General features: G+C 55.8%; 1 protein-coding gene across 1 annotated transcript; it reads right to left on the bottom strand.

Moving 5' to 3' along the window:
• Nucleotides 1-3,032: 3,032 nt before the first annotated feature.
• LOC120388697 (inositol-tetrakisphosphate 1-kinase-like) lies at nucleotides 3,033-16,386 on the bottom strand. Its single transcript, XM_039510715.1, has 10 exons — nucleotides 16,292-16,386; nucleotides 11,986-12,010; nucleotides 9,195-9,317; nucleotides 8,515-8,626; nucleotides 7,824-7,922; nucleotides 6,997-7,037; nucleotides 5,696-5,861; nucleotides 5,085-5,152; nucleotides 4,524-4,686; nucleotides 3,033-4,019 (listed from the first exon to the last, which is right to left on the bottom strand). The coding sequence occupies exons 1-10, from the start codon at nucleotides 16,384-16,386 to the stop codon at nucleotides 3,745-3,747; spliced, it is 1,167 nt and encodes a 388-aa protein (XP_039366649.1). The 3' UTR covers nucleotides 3,033-3,744.
• Between the last annotated feature and the right edge of the window lie 227 nt (nucleotides 16,387-16,613).

The following is a 16,613-nucleotide window of genomic DNA, read 5'->3' as shown; positions in this document are numbered from 1 at the left end:
CCCACCCCGGCACCCTCCCCATAGGCTGTGAGCGCGTCTCTTGCAGGTGCTGCTGCTGTGTAGCTGCTTGGTGGCCTGGTCTATCAGGTGTTGGGGTTTGGGGGGTTTGTTTGGTTTTTTTAAAATCCCTGTCCTTGTGTAGCCAGCTCTGTGGAACAATAAAGCACAGTGAAAACCAGACTCCAACCCGCCAGCCCTCCTTCATGTCGCGTCTGTTTCGACGTTGGGGCTTTCACAGGCGCCTGCTTCCACCATGCGAATGGGAGGGAGCGGCACGGGGCAGTGGGAGTTTCAAGGCATGACAGTGGCAGAACGAGGGTTAAACAGCAGCTGGAGATGTGGGTTTAAGACCCTGCTCTCCCCACAAACTCCCTGTGTGGCCGTATGCCAGGCTGCCCCATGCCTCGGGTGCCCCAGCAGTACAGTGGAGGTAAAAACCTTCCCCCGCCTCAGCAGGAAGTTGGCAGGATAAGTACACTGAGGACAGTGAGTTATGCAGATACTGTGTGATGGGGATACCTAAGCTCTGCTTTGGCCACAGGCTTCTTGTGTGACCTTGGACAAGCCCTGGCAGCTCGCGGGGATTTGGTGTCTGCATCTGTAAAATGGGCATAATGATCCTCCCTTTGTCTATAAGGATTGTGAGTTCTTTGGGACAAGGGCCTGTTTCTTACTGTGCCTCTGAAGTACCCAGCACAACAGGGGCCCTGATCTCAGTCAGGGTCTGAGCAGCACCCGGCATGACAGGGCCTGATCTCGGCCGGGGTCTGGGCAGCGCCTGGCACAGTAGGGCCCTGATCTTGGTTGGAACCTCTAGACGTTACCATGATATAAATAATAATTAAAAGTAGCCCAGGGGGACATTAAGACAATCAGAGCCCCACGGAGCTGCTTAATTCACCGATTGAGCAAGTGAGCTAATGCACGCTGTACACTGGGGTCTCTGGCTTCACCACTTCCTCCAGCTGGCTCTGGCATGGCACGGTAACCAACAGCACACCAGGAAGGAGGTGGGGCCTAAAAATGGTGTCTAATTTACATAATTTATGCACACAAATGAGAGACACTAGAGGTGTAATTTGCATGGAATTTGCATGAGTTCTCCTCACCTGCATGGCCCTCCCCTCCATACTCCTCCACCCTGGCTGTTTTCATAACTGTCCTTTTCCACTACTGAGACCAGCCAGACAAGGATAGACATTTACTACCCTCTAAAAATAACCTCTGCTTTTATTCCCATATGTTAGCCTATCAAAATGTAGCCATCAAGATTTACAGGGCAGGGAGGAGCCTGGAAACTTACAAGCACATGTATATTTCAGTGAGGGTGGAGACAAGGGACTTCAAATTTCAAAGGGGACCTGGCATCCGCCGCTGATGCAGCCTGTCCCAAAGAGATCGGAGTGAATAACTGATTTTTCAGTTTGCCAACAATTCCAAAACAACGGTACAAAAAATCATTTGGGGTAAAAATTAAAAAAAAAAAAAAGAAAACTATTTTTTTTCTAAACAGGCAAATTCAAAAGCTGAAAAATGTTATTTTGGGCTGAAGGAAACGTTTCGATTTGAAACTTTTAAAAATGTTTTGGATTCCTTTCCTTTTATGTTCAAAACAAGGCGGAGAGGGAAAAAATTGTTCTGACTGAAAAACGGGGACTTTTGTGTCAAAATGACACATTTCAAATTTTTTTCAGCTTTTTTACGTTTCTTTTTAGGGATTTTTCCCCAACCAAAACAGCTTGGCAGAACGGACACACAGTCACAAAATGTTTTGGGGTTACTGAAGCTGCATTTTTTTGCCAGAAATATGTTTTTGGTTGACATTTTTTGGCCCACCACTAGTTTCAAGACAAGGCGAGGTTCTCCGCTGGGCACAGAACTGCTGTGTCCTGGGAATCGCACCCAGAGATCGTTATGTCTCTCCTGGCCGGATACACAACAGATAGACCTCGACTGATCTTCTCGGATACAGTGGCACTCGGTTGCTGGTCTACACGTGAAAGTTATTCCAGACGCAGAGATGGTGTGAATTGCTCAGTGGTTTGAGCATTGGCCTGCTAAACCCAGGGTTGTGAGTTCAGTCCTTGGGGATTGGTCTTGCTTTGAGCAGGGGGTTGGACTAGATGATCTCCTGAGGTCCCTTCCAACCCTAATGATTCTATGAATTTAAAGCGGATTGACTATTCCTGATTATTTCCATCCACACTCTTCATCCGGAGTAAGAACACCTTGTGCCAGTTTAGTTTAATCCATTTCCAAAGTGGATCAAGCTAATTCGGAGGAAGACACTTTGCGATGGAGGGGAAGACCTGGAGAGTCAGGAATGAGGAAAAGAGAGTTGAGTGGCCAGATGGGCTGTCAATTACCCAGGGAGACTAAGGTGGGGCTTTCTTCCCTGCAAAGGATTCTGGGTAGGGAATCCCTCTATAAAACTCTCTGGCTTCTGGCTGGGAGTCAGAGCTGCAGGAAGAAAGGTATCTGGGAGGGACCTCTGGCTGGTATGGAAGCTCTATTTTTGTTTTTTTAAATAAATCTTAGTATTTTTTTTAAAGCCCTGTGTCTTGCTACTTCACGGGACAGCCTTCCTCCTGCCCTCTGTCCCCTCTCCCCCTTTATAGTCTGCGAAGAAAGTTTCCACACGTGGCATTTGCCCTTTCAGAGCCCGCTCTGTGGGGTGCGGAGCCCCCTCCGGGAGACTGAGAGTGGCAAAGGGACGGGGCAGGAAACCCACGGGGGGTTGGAAAACAGGAGCAGCCAGTCCCCTGCCTTAATTCAGTGCTGAGACTCCTTTCAAGGAAGGAGAATCTAATAAGCGGGGACTCAATCTTCCTGGCCCACCCCCCCACCCCCCAGGCCCCAGCATGCAGCACAACCTAGCACCCAAGTCCGGTGAGTGTGATTTATTCTCCATGGCTCCCATGCTGTCTGCATTCCACCATCACCCCCAGGGGGCGAGTGGCTCGGCCACCCCTTTGAGTTTTGGAACATGCAGCCCCCTTGCTGCTGGATTTGGAACAGTCCAGGAGGAGGCATTACGAGGGTATGGCTTACTGAGTGCTGGAGGTGAAGAGCCTGGGCTATACGGACCCGTAGTGTCTGGTCTGGTCGAGTCCAAGCAGGGAGGTGCAGTATTGGACTTTATGGACCAGTGATCTCATCTGGCCCAAGCAGGGAGGTTCAGTGCTGCACTTATAGGGACCAGTGATCTGAGCTGGTCCATACAGGAAGGGAGGTGCAATACTGACTGTATGGACCAGTGGTCTGGTCTGGTCCAAGCAGGGAGGTGCAGTTCTGCACTTATAGGGACCAGTGATCTGAGCCGGTCCATACAGGAAGGGAGGTGCAATACTGGACTGTATGGACCAGTGGTCTGGTCTGGTCCAAGCAGGGAGGTGCAGTTCTGCACTTATAGGGACCAGTGATCTGAGCCGGTCCATACAGGAAGGGAGGTGCAATACTGGACTGTATGGACCAGTGGTCTGGTCTGGTCCAAGCAGGGAGGTGCAGTTCTGCACTATATGGACTGATGGGCTGGTCCATACTGCAAGAGATGAGGATGCCACAGTATAAGGCCCAGTGCTCTGATCTCCCAGGGCGAGCCAGGGGAGGTGACAGGAGCCACGGAAATTGCTGGCTGTTTGGGAATTCTCCCCGCTGGGATAGGTTCCATGTCGCTTCCGCTCTCTTTGGACACCCAGCGCTTCCCTGCTCCCTCGGAGAGGCCCGCCGAGCACAGCGCCCCCGTCAGTGCCGGGACAGCATGGCAGGCAGGACAGCGAAGGTGAAGAAGCTGCTCTCGGCTGGTGCTGACTTGGGCGTCTCGAGGGAACTGGCCAGCCAAGGGGCTCTCGGGTCGGCATCGTGGGTGCTCTCCTGGGCGGTGTCCACGTGTGGCGCCCGCTGGTGCAGGGAATACTCAGCCACAAGCATCCTGGCCCGGGCTGCCTGCTCGTGGCTCTCCAACAGCGTCTCGATGTGGTTCAGGAGGGCTGAGAAGAACTCCGGGACACCTTCGTAACCTGCGGAGGCCACCAAAGGGTCATCCGGGCTGTACCAGGGCGTCCCAGAGCCCCTTACAAACACGGCATGTTAAACAGCTGCCCCGCCCCACCCCAGAGGTGGCTGCATCTTGGTGCTGGGTGAGGGATCCCTGTATAAACAGCTGCCCCGCCCCACCCCAGAGGTGGCTGCATCTTGGTGCTGGGTGAGGGATCCCTGTATAAACAGCTGCCCCACCCCACCCCAGAGATGGCTGCATCTTGGTGCTGGGTGAGGGATCCCTGTATAAACAGCTGCCCCGCCCCACCCCAGAGGTGGGTGCATCTTGGTGCTGGGTGAGGGATCCCTGTATAAACAGCTGTCCCGCCCCACCCCAGAGGTGGCTGCACCTTGGTGCTAAATAAAAAAATCTGCTCCTTGCAGCGCAGCGCCCCCTAGTGCAACAGCAGGGCGTAGGGGCCAGCACTGACGGTGAGGGGAAAGCGCCCCCCTGCTGAGCCCCGTTTCCGCCCCCAGGCTCTCACCTGGGAAGCTGTTGACGTCTATGGCCGCACACCGCCCCGTCTGCTTCTCCACAATCAGATCCACCCCAAACAGAGAGAGCCCCAGGGCGGCGCGCAGGCCCCGCACGGCTCGGCAGACGACGTTGTCGGAGGGCGGGGTGGGCTCCAGCGTAGCCTCATCCAGCTGGCAAAGGGGCAGAGAGCACCATGGGCTTGGGGGGGAGTCGCTGGCAGGGATGCCACACTGGGGCATGGGGGACAGCGCCCCCTAGCGCCGCACTGGGGCATGAGGCCGGGCCTCCCTGCTCCCGGCTCCTTTCACCATGATCCCTTTGAGGCTGGCCCTGCGTGTCCCCACTCAACAGGAGATCGAGGGAGGTGCCCAGACACCGCAATGGCGAGCGTCAGTTCAAACCCCTCAGCTCAGGGCTGCTCCAGTGCCCTCTCCCTCTGCATCTCTAGCCCCCCCAGGGGTGGATTCGCTCCCTCCCCATCCTCCCTCTGTCTGCGGCGCTCGCTTATTCTTCCCTTCCGCCTCTGGCACCACGTCCCACCCTGCGGCCTCCCCGCGCCCGGGCTCACCTCGGTCAGGCGGGAGCAGGACTCTGGCTTGGAGATGCTGCAGCTGTTGAAGAAGATGCTTTTCCTGGCTGTAAGGAACAGAGGGAGGTCGCGAGCCCGGCTCACCTGGGCTCAGGAGATTCTCCGGCACGGGGGTCCAAAGAGACTCTGGGCTCAGTGGTCACCAGTTCAGAGCCGTGCAGCCTGTCGCTGATGCAACTGACCTCAATAGCGCGATGCCCGTTGTCCCCCGGCGGGAATCTGGCCCCCACTGACCCCAGTGGGGCAATGGCTAGTTGACCCCGGCTGCGGATCTGGCCCTTACTCTGAGGGACGAGGGCACGTGAACACTTTTTCGGCCCAGGTTGCACGGCTTGACTCCAGCTTAGTACAGAGCGAACTTGATGGTCATCTGTGCAATGAGCTCGCTGGGCCTCAGCCCTGTTTCTCCAGTAGGGCAGGGACCCGTGGCACCGAACCGCCCCCCCAGGACTGGCGCTAACTTCTCCCCCTGCCTGCCCCGGGCAGCCTCAGCAGGGAGACCGAGGGCTGGAGGGACCACAAAGTCTCATTTCCAGCCCCCTCAGGAGGAGATGGCCCAGGTGCCACCTCTCCCCCGTCCACACACACACCTGATTCCCCCCGCGGGAAGTTCTTCAGGGACGGCCGGCGCACCACGAAGTGGGAGGAGCCCACCACGAAGACCTTGAAGAGGACGGCGTCGTGGTTGATGAAGCTCTGTAGCAAGCAGGGGGCGCTCACCTCCCCCAGCCCCTCCTCGTTGAAGATCAGCGCCATCTATGGGGGGGGCGGGGAGAGCGGAGAAGAGCTAATGGACGGAGGGGCCTCCATAGGGCGGGGACAGGTCTCTAGGGGGCCTCTCTTGAGGGACAGGGAAAGGGGAGGGGCTTCCTTAGCCCCACTCCCTGCTAGCATCCCACTAGCCCTGGTTGCCATGGCAACTTGCCAGCAGCCAATTGCAGCTGGAGCCAGAGATGTGGCCTGTGAGTGGGGCGCAGCTCCCAGCATGCAATGCTCTCTCTTGGGCCGACTCGTTGCATGTGGGAAGTTCCATGCAATGCCCTATACTGAGCCGCTGCCCGGCCCCACAGCATGCTGGGAGCCAGGGTCTCGTCCAGACACACCCATACAGTCCTGCTGCCTCATGGGAATTGTAGTTCAGGTGCCTCATGCCTCAATAGGTGGGGCTTCCTAGCTGGACTACATCTCCCATGATGAACCAAGCTTTCCCCGCCTGAGCCACAGCGGTGCATCATGGGAGATGCAGTCTGCCTGGGCAACTAGCCTGTAGGACAGAATGGAGGCATAAAGCAGCTGAACTACAGCTCCCATGATGCACTGTGGTGGCTGGGGAAAAGGAGAATACCTTGGTGCATCATGGGAGATTTAATTTGGTGCCTAGAGCATGAAGAAATAAAGGGCCCAGACTACAACTCCCACCAAGTACCCCAGCAACATTTCCAAATAGAATTTTTTGGGTGTTTGGCCAAATTGGGTGACGGGGGGTTCTGTGTTCTTTTTTTTCTGAGGAAAAGTTGGATTTTGCCGGCGGGCAGCAGACGCTTTCTGTGTAGTCGAAAATCTGATTTTTCCAAAAGCGGCCCCAACTACTGACCCGCCCTGATCTCTGGCTTTGCCTCTTGGTGTGTTGAGAGGGCACTTGCCTCTCCTTTCTGACCCACCCACCCCAAAGTCTTCTAGTGCTTTTACACCACACCACCCCCCAAAACGGGTCAACAGAGGGATTTGAACCCACAACCTCTCACGCAGCCCCCCCAGGCCTCCGCGGCTTGAGCTAAAAGAATAATTCCGTTAGCGAGCCACAGTTGTAGGTTGTTATCCTCCACATGGGCTAGAGGCGGAGCTGTGGCCGACCCTTTACGAGCAGGTTCTGGGACATGATGCTACTGACCTCATGGGAGCTGGGTCCGTGAGCCACCCGGGTTTTGCAAACTGAAGGAGGAAGAGGAGTCATCAGTGGAGAGTGAGATGACTTAGCCCCGCCCCTCGTTCCACCCCAGGCTCTGACTCATCCAATGGGAACCTGGAACTTTCTACCCCAAATCCCTCCCCTCTGAGCCGTTGGGGGTGTGACCAAAGCCGAGCCCCCCAGCACATCCCCCAGTCAGCGGCCAGAGGGCTGCAGCAGTAACCTCCTCCCCAGGGGGCTGTGCATGGACACGGAATAGCCAGAGCACAGGTCTGCCCTGCCCATGCCCCCTCCAGCCCTGCCCCATCTCCGCTCTGGCTCAGAGGCCTGCTGAGCCAGGGCACCTGCCCTGTAGCCCCCTTTACCTCACAGTCAATAAGGCCCCGAGTCAGCAGTTTATTTGGCCAGCGTTCCCTTAGGTGGGAATGTAAGAACCAGCCCCACCCAGGTGCCTGGCAGGATTTGAACCCGGGTCCCCCTCGAGCACAAGCCGCTCCTACTTGAGCCGAAGGAGCAGCTCGCTGTTATCCCCATCCCCACTGCAGCCCACGCTTTGCCCACGGTTCAGCACTGCAGGGCGAGCCGGGGAGCACCGAGGCCTGGAAACTCAGTGCACTGGTGGGATTGCAAGACCAGCATGGCGGGGTGCACAGCAACTCCCTGGGTGTCAGGGGAGGTGTGGGGAGGGGAGGTATTTTGATTGGCTTCAGGTGCTCTGGTTCATCAGCAGCACCTATTGCCATGAGGCTGGTTCTCCTCCCCCCAGGTTTTTAGGCCCCACGGATTAAGGAGGTGCTGGGCTCACTCACTTAAGGGGAAGGTGAGGCCCTGCTCCCGGATCCACGCCGCCGCCTCCCGCCCGGTCCCGCTGTTCAGCTCCACGTAGGGCGGGGAGAAGATGTAGCTGTCTGCAGAGCAGGGTGGGCAGAAATAAGGGGGGGGAGCGGGTGGTTTGCATGGGTGTGAGCTGTCCCCCCTCCCCGCCCCTCTGTGAGGCTCCACCACCCATCCCTCGCCCATGTGCACGGTGCTGCCTCCACCCCCCACGCCCGGCCCCCACCAGACCCAGACGCACGCCCCACCCCACTCAGCTCCTGTATTCCTGCCTTCCTTGCTTTCCTAGCTGTTCCACAGAACTGGGGCTCTCTCTCCCCCACGTTGGGATTGAACCCCTGACCCCTGGCTCCCACACATGGCTGCTGCCTGAGCCAAAAGCTAAGCTCCGCTTAGCCACACCTGTAGCAAGCCCTCTATGGGGCCCAGCTGACCACCTCCTCTCTAACCTTGCCCTCCAGGGACTATGGTTCACAGCAGAGACTGCTGGACTCTGAAGGCCTAAGCTAATGCTTTGATCACCGGGCCGGGCTTCCTCTCTGGTCCGACAGCGCCCCCCTCTGGTGTGGGATTCAAGTTAGGGGACTGCTTCAGTCAGTTCTGGGGGAAGAGCGCAACTGGAGACTGGCCACCCGGGCTTTACCAGGAGACCCCAGACTCGCACACCTTGATCCTGAAGGTCCTGGAGGAGGCGATAGGATTCGAAGCGGTCCAGGAGCGGCCGTACAGCCGGAAACGGGTCAAGAAGGATGATGCTGGAACAGGTTTCCACATAGGTCTGAAGGACCAAAGCAAATGTATAATTAGTCCTCCTGGGGGCAGCGGAGGTTTAAAGCCGCAAAACCAATTAGTGGGTTTGTGTTGATCACCTCGCTGCAAACGATGCACCTGAGAAGCTGTCCAGACTCAGACGCATCCGAGTGCTTTGTTACGCATTCTGGGTAGTGGACTCCAAAAGTCACTTCCTGTACTAAGGAGCACTGTACCCAGAGCTACCACTAGTGGGAGACAACGACACCACGTGCGCCTAAGCAGGGAACACGGGAGTATCCATCAAGAGGTTAGTTACCCTCCACATGTGGCACCGCAGCTGGAATCCCGTGTCCAGTTCTGGTGTCCACAATTCAAAAAGGCCGTTGATAAATTGGAGCAGGGTCAGAGAAGAGCCAGTGGCTGTGGTGGATTCTCCCCGGCTGGCCATTTGTTGAATCAAGAAGGGATTTGTTTTTTTTCTTTAAAGATCTGCTCCCGTTCAAGCAGGAATGATTGCAGGCAAGGTGGGGATGGCCTTGGCCTGGATTATGGACGATCCTAGTGGAATCTCCTAACCTGCCCCCAGTCCTTACCTGGAAGTCGCGGATGAGCTGGTGAGACTGGCTGTCGTAACCCGACTCGAGGATCAGGTCGGAGAGTTTGTGGATGATGACGTCAAAGGGGCCCTGCTCACGGAGGGGTTTGGCCAAGTCGATCTGGGACAGGAGGAGAAGCGGAGATTAAAAGCCCTTCTTTGCTGGGAGCCAGAGCCAGGCCGGGAACTCATCCCACGAGAATATTCAAAATCTCCCAACATTTCCCAGCCCTCATCAGGACGAATCCAAGGCCTTAGGAAATGTTTGGCCAAAAAAAACCCAGAGGAAGAGAGCGGCAGGGGGTCACCACGCTTACCTGGGTCCATCCCTGCTCTGGAAAAGACCCTTAGGATAAGAAGTGGTGAGATTTCATTCCAAAGGTTGTATTTCCCCCTTCTGTTCTTTCATTATAACCAGCTGTCGGTTAGCTCGCTGAGCCCACCTTCTCCAGTGAGACACCGAGGGGCCTTATTTTAGATTTTAACTCCTTTATAAAGGCCAAGCAAAGTGGCCTTGGAGACCTCGAAAAGAATTGCTTTTAGCCGCTGCTTTTACTATTCGAATCTCGTCCCTGGTGGGCCAGCCTGGTTAAAGAGAAGTAGCCCCGGAACATGCACCCTTGGAAGGGTGACAGATGTGTTAGGCACTAAGGGGTTAATAAATGGTTGGTTGGTTACGAATAAGCAGGTGTCCTGATTTGAGAAACGCTGTTCAAGTTAAAAGCTGATCTGAAAAGAAAAGCGTTAAACGAGTAAGTTAATACTCCCTGGACTCAATAACAAGGGGGTAGCTGTTGGATCCAATTATATATTAGCAAACCTGCTTCGGTAGATTTCAGCTTTAATAGCTAACTGACACTGGCAAATTCACAGGTACATAATTTGATTTTCCCCATCCTAGCAGAGGATTCTGATCTTGAGGCTATTAGCTCTTTTCGAGGGGGGGGGTTTCTCAATCTTTCTGTCCTCGACTCCAGCTCAGGCCGAGCGGGGATGGAAGCCCCCGTGGCAGCTGGAAGGTGAACTCAGATGGAATAGAAAGCGTGTGTTTTTAACGGGGAGGGTCGTGAACCTTTGGAACGATTGGCCAGGCGTCCTGGTGGGTTCTCCGTCACTGGCAATTTGTAAATCAAGCTGGGATGGGCTTTTTTTTTTTTTAAGTTCTGCTGAAGTTCAAACAGGGATTAGTGCATGTGTGAGGCAGGTCAGACTAGTGACCGCGGTGCCTTCAGGCCTACGAATGCCAGGTGCCTGCCCCTATTTGCTGGGCTATTTTCCACACTAATGACATTCTTGCTGATGCTTGTTTTGAGTGAAATTCCAGCCCTGAGGTCCCCTTCCCCAGGAGACGTTTCGGTTTGGACAACTCAGCATTTTCTGGTGAGAAAACTGCCACTGAAAACTTCCCACCCCGCTCTTCCGACAGCGACCTTTGACTTTCCACCCCGCTGTGCCTTACGCCTTTGGTCTCCCCACCCACGGCACCGCTAGGAACCCGGTTGTCGCCTGTGAACACAGACATTCCAGTAGCTGTTTAGCTACCGCGTAGCGGGCAAAGCAAGTAGTGTGTCCCTCCCCAGAAGGGGATGCATCTTAGTGGGGGGAAGTGATCTCTTTATAATCAGCTGCCCTACCCCACCCCAGAGGTGGATGCCTTCCAGTGGCAGGGTGGGGGTGTAAGTTTGTAAATTGTTCCGCTCCTTCACGCTATTTGAAAGTGGTGATGATTCATCACCCGAAGGGGGGGGGGGAATGACCAGTCTCTTTCACACCCACCTGAGTTAACGCCTTACTGGCTCCGCGCCATATTGGTCATCCTCACCCGGTGCCACCCAGAAACGGTTCTCGCTTTATCTCTGTGGACTTTGCCAGCCGCTGTCAGTTTAAACCAGTTCTTATTGACAGACGGGGCCGATCCCAGCGCAGGCAAACAACGACAGGCCCTTAAACCCACAGCTCCTCCGAGGAGGGAGGCGATGGGTTCTGGCACGTGCCATCTTGGGTGCCCATCACCCTGGTATCCAGGCGGCTGGATCATTGACCTATGCTCCCGCCCCCGCTTGATTTTTATCCCCTGTCCTCCAGCCAGCTCCTGGTTGCTCTGAGCAGGGCCAAGAAGACCCCGGGTGGGGAGCTCTGTGCTGACCCCAGTGCGGCGCTAGGGGGCGCAGTAGGGAGCAGAGCTCAGTAGGGGGCGCTCTCCCCTCTGAGTCCCAGCGCCCCAGCGTGGTGCATGAAGACCGCAGTAATTCCCGGGTAGCGATCCATACCCCAGACTTTGGAGCATCACGCCCCCCCCCTTACCCTGTCTATGCCCCCCCCCCAACCAGGACCAAGAGCGGGGCCGCAGCTTGGCGGGGACGGGGGGGATGTGGACAGGGATTAAGGGGGCCAAGGCTGGGGGCTGGCGCAGGGCCAAGGCTGGGGATGGGGCCAGGCGTGAGGTTGGGAGCCGGAGCCGGGGGCAGGACCAGAGCGGAGCTGGGGTTAGGGAGGGGCCGGGAGGGGCTGGGTGGTGCCCCCTCCTGGGTCAGCCCCACCGTGCCCTGTGTCACCACCCTCTCCCCGGCACTGGGGAGCACTGACTCAGCCGCGAGCCGCCCACGCCCTATAACATCAGGGTGTGCCAAGGCCTCCCAGTCAACCAGACCCTGCTTAGGCTGCTGGCATGTGGCCAAAAGTTCCCGGCAGCTTCCCAGATAAGACCCGCTCCACCAGCATCCCCTGTCCCACCCCCATCCCCACCCATGCACACCTCTGCTCCCAGGCGACCCACGGCTCGGACTCACCTCAATGACTTCATAGCCTCGTTTCCTGGGCAAACAAAATAAAGAAAAAACTGAATCAGGGATTTGCACCAGAGCAGCCTGCTGAGAGATGCCGCGCAGCCCAGTGGTTAGCCTACAGGACTGAGGTCTAGGGGTCATGGGATCAACACCCTCCCCTTTGCCACAGATTCCCTGTGCAGACTTGAGCCAATCACTTCTAATCGATCCCTGCCTCAGTTTCCCCACCTGTGAAACGGGGATAATCATCCTGTCCTTGCCTACTTAGATCTAGAGGAGAATGTGACATTCTTTTATCCCAAGGGGTGTCATACTGAAAGGTCCTAATGCCTTTGATCCAACGCCAATCACAGGCCTCGCTGGGCTGAGCTCCTTGCTTCAAGCTCAATGGGAGGAGCAATGAAGCCCCTCTCTGGGCTCAAGAAGGCTGCAGACACCGGGGGCTTACCGCCCAAAGCATGGGGGATTCAGAGCTAAGTCACACCCAGTGTGGTGTTTTCCCTGGGCTGCAGGCTGTGGGATATCTGCCAATGGAAATCACTGGGAGGCCGCAGTAGGACACTGCTTCTTGCGCACAGGACCTGCTGGAGAGGCAGACTTGGGAATTTCGGTGCAAGGAAGCTGCCTGCTGCTGCTTTGACCATGCTCAGAGACCAGGATTGTGGATACGTTTCTTGTAAATAAACAGGACTGCGCCAAAGGACACACCTGCTTTATAGCATCAATTTCTCCTCCTAACAGGAACAACTTTGCAAAGGCCGGGAACACCGGCAAAACTGCGTAACTTTAAACTGGCGCGAACCCCTGTGTTGAAACGTATTTTTATTTAAACCCGTCTTCTTTCACTTCAGCTTAAATCGAAACAGGTGCAAGCTAAGCCGAACCTATGCAGCGCTTAAACAGACACCAGGGCTTTCGCACTGGGGTCCGGGCTGCTTTCCCTGGAGCAGCTTCGAAACTGATTTAAGGCAACCCTTTCCCGTGAGGACAAGGCCCACACGCTCTGGGGCATGATTTCAGTGGCCGTCTGCAAGGAATTTGGAATAAAACTGTCCTCATTTGAGTTGGTTGCACTATCAAACTAGGAAACTTTTATGCTGACATCAGTGGCCATATAGACTTGCATGCAATTGACAAAAGGTGTGAGTTACACCTGATTTTGTTATTTCAGTGCAAGTTTGCATGTAGTATGTGTCTGTGCTGCGCCCGGCACAGCGGGGGCCTGATCTCGGTTGGGGACTGGGCAGCGCCCGGCATGGGGGGCCCTGATCTCGGTCGGGGTCTGTGCAGCGCCCTGATGTCTTCTGTGGAATCTAGGCGAACGTCACAAGTCGATGCCCGAGAACCTGCTGAGACAGAGAGTGGGGAGAACCGGGGAGGGAGAAAGGAGAGGCAGGAAAGCCAGAGATAAGGGAGGTAAGGAGATAGGATAAGGCGCAAGGGAGGGAGAAAGCAGATCTATTATGTGGGCCTTTCGTGTGCCAACCCTGAGAGGCTTTAACTAATACACACAAGAGGGGTGCCCCTTAGGCTGAATGATCCTGCGATTCATGCTGCAGGCATGGGATCACGCACGTCGCTCCGGGCCTCAGTTTCTTCATCGGTAAAATGGGGTTGATAATCCTCTCTTTGCCTATTTAGACAGCGAGTGCTTTGGGGGCAGGGATTATGTCTCACTTGGTGTCTGGGCAGCGCCTGGCACAATAGGGCCCTGATCTCGGTTGGGGTCTGTGCAGCGCCTGGCGCGATGGGGCCCTGATCTCGGTCGGGGTCTGTGCAGCGCCCGGCACAATCTCATTTGTTGCCTCTAGACTTTGCTGCAAGTCACAGAATGAATAAGGCTCCTGAAGTGCTTTACAAACCATGGTCCTGATCCGATGTCAGTGGAAAGGGATCCCAGCGGCTCTGGATCAGACCCTAGGGCCAATCCCACCTGCCCACCCCGACATCAGCGGAGGGCAGCTCATTTCCCCTAACCAAGGCTGTCCCAGCGGGGAGCCGGCTCTTTAAGAGGGTGATGGCGCCAGGTGCCTGCCTCCCAGGTGAAGGGAATGAGCCCAGGAGTGGCCGGGGGAGGTGTCGCATCAGGTGGGAGGGGGACCTGCTGGGGGGATATAAGGGCAGCTCTGGGGGAGGGGGGTTAAGGTTCTCAGTGCTCAGGGGCAGAGGTCTGGGTCTGACAGACAGACAGACAGACAGACAGAGTGGTGTTGTGTTGTGTGTTGTGTGTTGTGTGTTGTGTGTTGTGTGTTGTGTTGTGTTGTTTTGAGCTGTCTGTTAATACATCACAGTAGCTGGGAAAACAGCCCTCCCCCGGGAATCTGATTAACCAGGGAAGGAAGGGTAATGGAGGCCGTAGCGGGCCTGAGGCCAGACCACAGCCTGCCCCTTTGAGCCCCGAGAGATACACAAAGCATTTGTCACAACTGGCCAGAAAGTCCTTTTGCTTCCTAGAGTATAGGCCACCAGAGGCAGCGTGGCCTAGTGGACGGAGTACTAGACTGGGTGGCAGGAGTGCTGGGTTCTATGCCTGGCTCTGTGACCAGGGGCGAGTCACTTCCTGCCCCTCTCCCTCTTCTTGTGCTTTAGTTTCCCCAAGCTGCAAAATGAGGCTGACGATACTAACTTCCTTGAGATCGCCGGGGTGGCTGGAACTCAGAGCGGCGTGTGCTGGCCAGGTCCAGATTTCCGCCTCAGTGAGGCAAAGGACCGTCTGAAGTTGCAAAAACACAAGCCCGGAGCTGGCCTGAACCAACAGGAAGCAGCTCAACCCCGCGGAGCCAGGCGAGAGAGTCGCCCCAGCCGGGATGTTAGGTGAGAGACTCGGGGCCCAGGACGCGCGTCGTCTCTTGTGCAAAACAGATCTGGGGCTATTTTAATTCTGGCAGCTGGAATGGGGGCGGGAGGGGAAAACAAAGAAAAGTCAGAGTGAAATTCACCCCCGTGCTGGGAGCCTGTGTGGCACCCCTTAAATCCATCCCAGGACTCCTGGGTTCTTTCCCCAGCTCTGGGTGGGAAGTGACATCTATGTAAGGCGGGCTGGATTACAGCAGGGAGCTGGGAGGCGTCGTCCAGTTTTATGAGGAGCGTGTTATCTAATGGCCAGGACTCCTGGGTTCTTTCCCCAGCTGCCAGTAGGGAGTGTGATCTATGGGTTAGAGCAGGGTGGCTTGCAGTTAGCACTCCTGGGTTCTATTCCCAGCTCTGGGAGGGGAGGGGAGTCTAGTGGTAAGAGCAGAGAGAGGCCGGTAGTCAGGACTCCTGGGTTCTCTCTCCAGTTTAGGAGGGGGACTATGGTCTAGTGGCTAGAATCAAGATACCTGGGTCTTATCCCCAGCTCTGCTACTGACTCCCTGTGTCCCCTAGGGGGGCAAAGGGGCCCTTGCTGATCTGTGCCTCAGTTTCCCCATCTGTAAAATGGGGGTAACGATACTGACCCAGCTCAGAGACCCTCGGATGAAAGGTGCTACGTAAGCACCAAGTATTTTATGTGATCTTAGCAACTGAGCTTCCGTCTGCTCTGTGTCGCTATTACAGAGCCCTGTGGGGCGTAGTTACTGACTAGAGATTTACCCTCGGCCAACATGTCCAATCTTCTCCCCCCAGCTAACATCGTAATTAATGCTTAGTTCTTAGGGGTCAATGGAAGCAGGAGGATGTGGGCGCTAGTCCCCCTATAAAGGTCCAGGGATTGTTACACTCAGCCATGTGCGGTGCTCCCCTCCAGAGGTGGCTGCATTTCGGTGGTGCCATGCGTATGCTGCTTAGGGGCTCATTTGGGACAAAATGCAAGCGGGGGGGAGGCTAAAATCTACGGAGCGGGTACAGACCCTGTAACTAGCATGGCTTGGGGAGCCAGCGGCTGGGGTACTAACCTCGGATGTGAGAAACTTGGTTGCAAGTCCCCTGCTTGGCCAAGATCCTCAAATGCATGGAGACTGCGTGGGTAGGACTGGAAGTTAGGAGTCTCAGTACCTTTGAGGATCTGGGTCTTAGCCGTTCTGTGCCTCAGTTTCCCCAGTGGTACAGTGGGGATACCAGTCCTGCCTCCCAGGGATAAATACATGAAAGAGGGTGTGGTGCTCAGACCCCACAGTGATGCGGGGGGGGGCGGGTCAGTTCACCCCACAGCTAAAGGAAACCTTGAGATGCAGAGCGAGAGGTTCAGCAGCAGAAAGCCAGTCAGACCGGTAGCTGGTGCAGCAGTTTTCACCAGTCCCTCGTGCATGTCCCAGGCTACCCGCCCCTCCTTTTCCCCTGCTCCCAAGGATCTCCTGAGGTGCCGAGCACCAGAGACTCTGTCCCTTACCTGCAGAGATCCTCAAAGCCCTGGAAATTCAGTTTCTTTTTCTTCTTGTCGTTCAGGCAGTAGCCGATGCGTTTCCCTTTCCTCCAGCTTGGCATCTTTTTGCATCCGTCTCTTTATTGAAAAAAATAAATAAACCGAGCCCCACGCCTCTCGGTGTGGAAATCTCCCTCTGTGTGAAATGTGAAAATATTGTCTCCTCTGACTCCGAGGCCTCTGCCCTCTTCGATCCGAAAGCGCCGGCCCCTCCCCGAGTGGCAAAGTCCTTTGCGAGCAGGAACTGGGCAGGGTGCACGCAAGGTGGCAAATTCTATCTTCCTCCGAT

Source organism: Mauremys reevesii, linkage group 22, assembly GCF_016161935.1.
Source record: "Mauremys reevesii isolate NIE-2019 linkage group 22, ASM1616193v1, whole genome shotgun sequence".
NCBI lineage: Eukaryota > Metazoa > Chordata > Testudines > Geoemydidae > Mauremys > Mauremys reevesii.
This window is presented reverse-complemented; position numbering and strand designations above follow the sequence as displayed.

Coding starts and splice junctions, on each gene's coding strand:
- LOC120388697 (XM_039510715.1), bottom strand. CDS start 16,386: ATGCCAAGCTGGAGGAAAGGGAAACGCATCGGCTACTGCCTGAACGAC. Junction 9,318..11,985: donor GAGGCTATGAAGTCATTGAG/GTGAGTCCGAGC, acceptor CTCCTGTCCCAG/ATCGACTTGGCCAAACCCCT. Junction 7,923..8,514: donor CCAGGACCTTCAGGATCAAG/GTGTGCGAGTCT, acceptor CCTGCTCTGCAG/ACAGCTACATCTTCTCCCCG.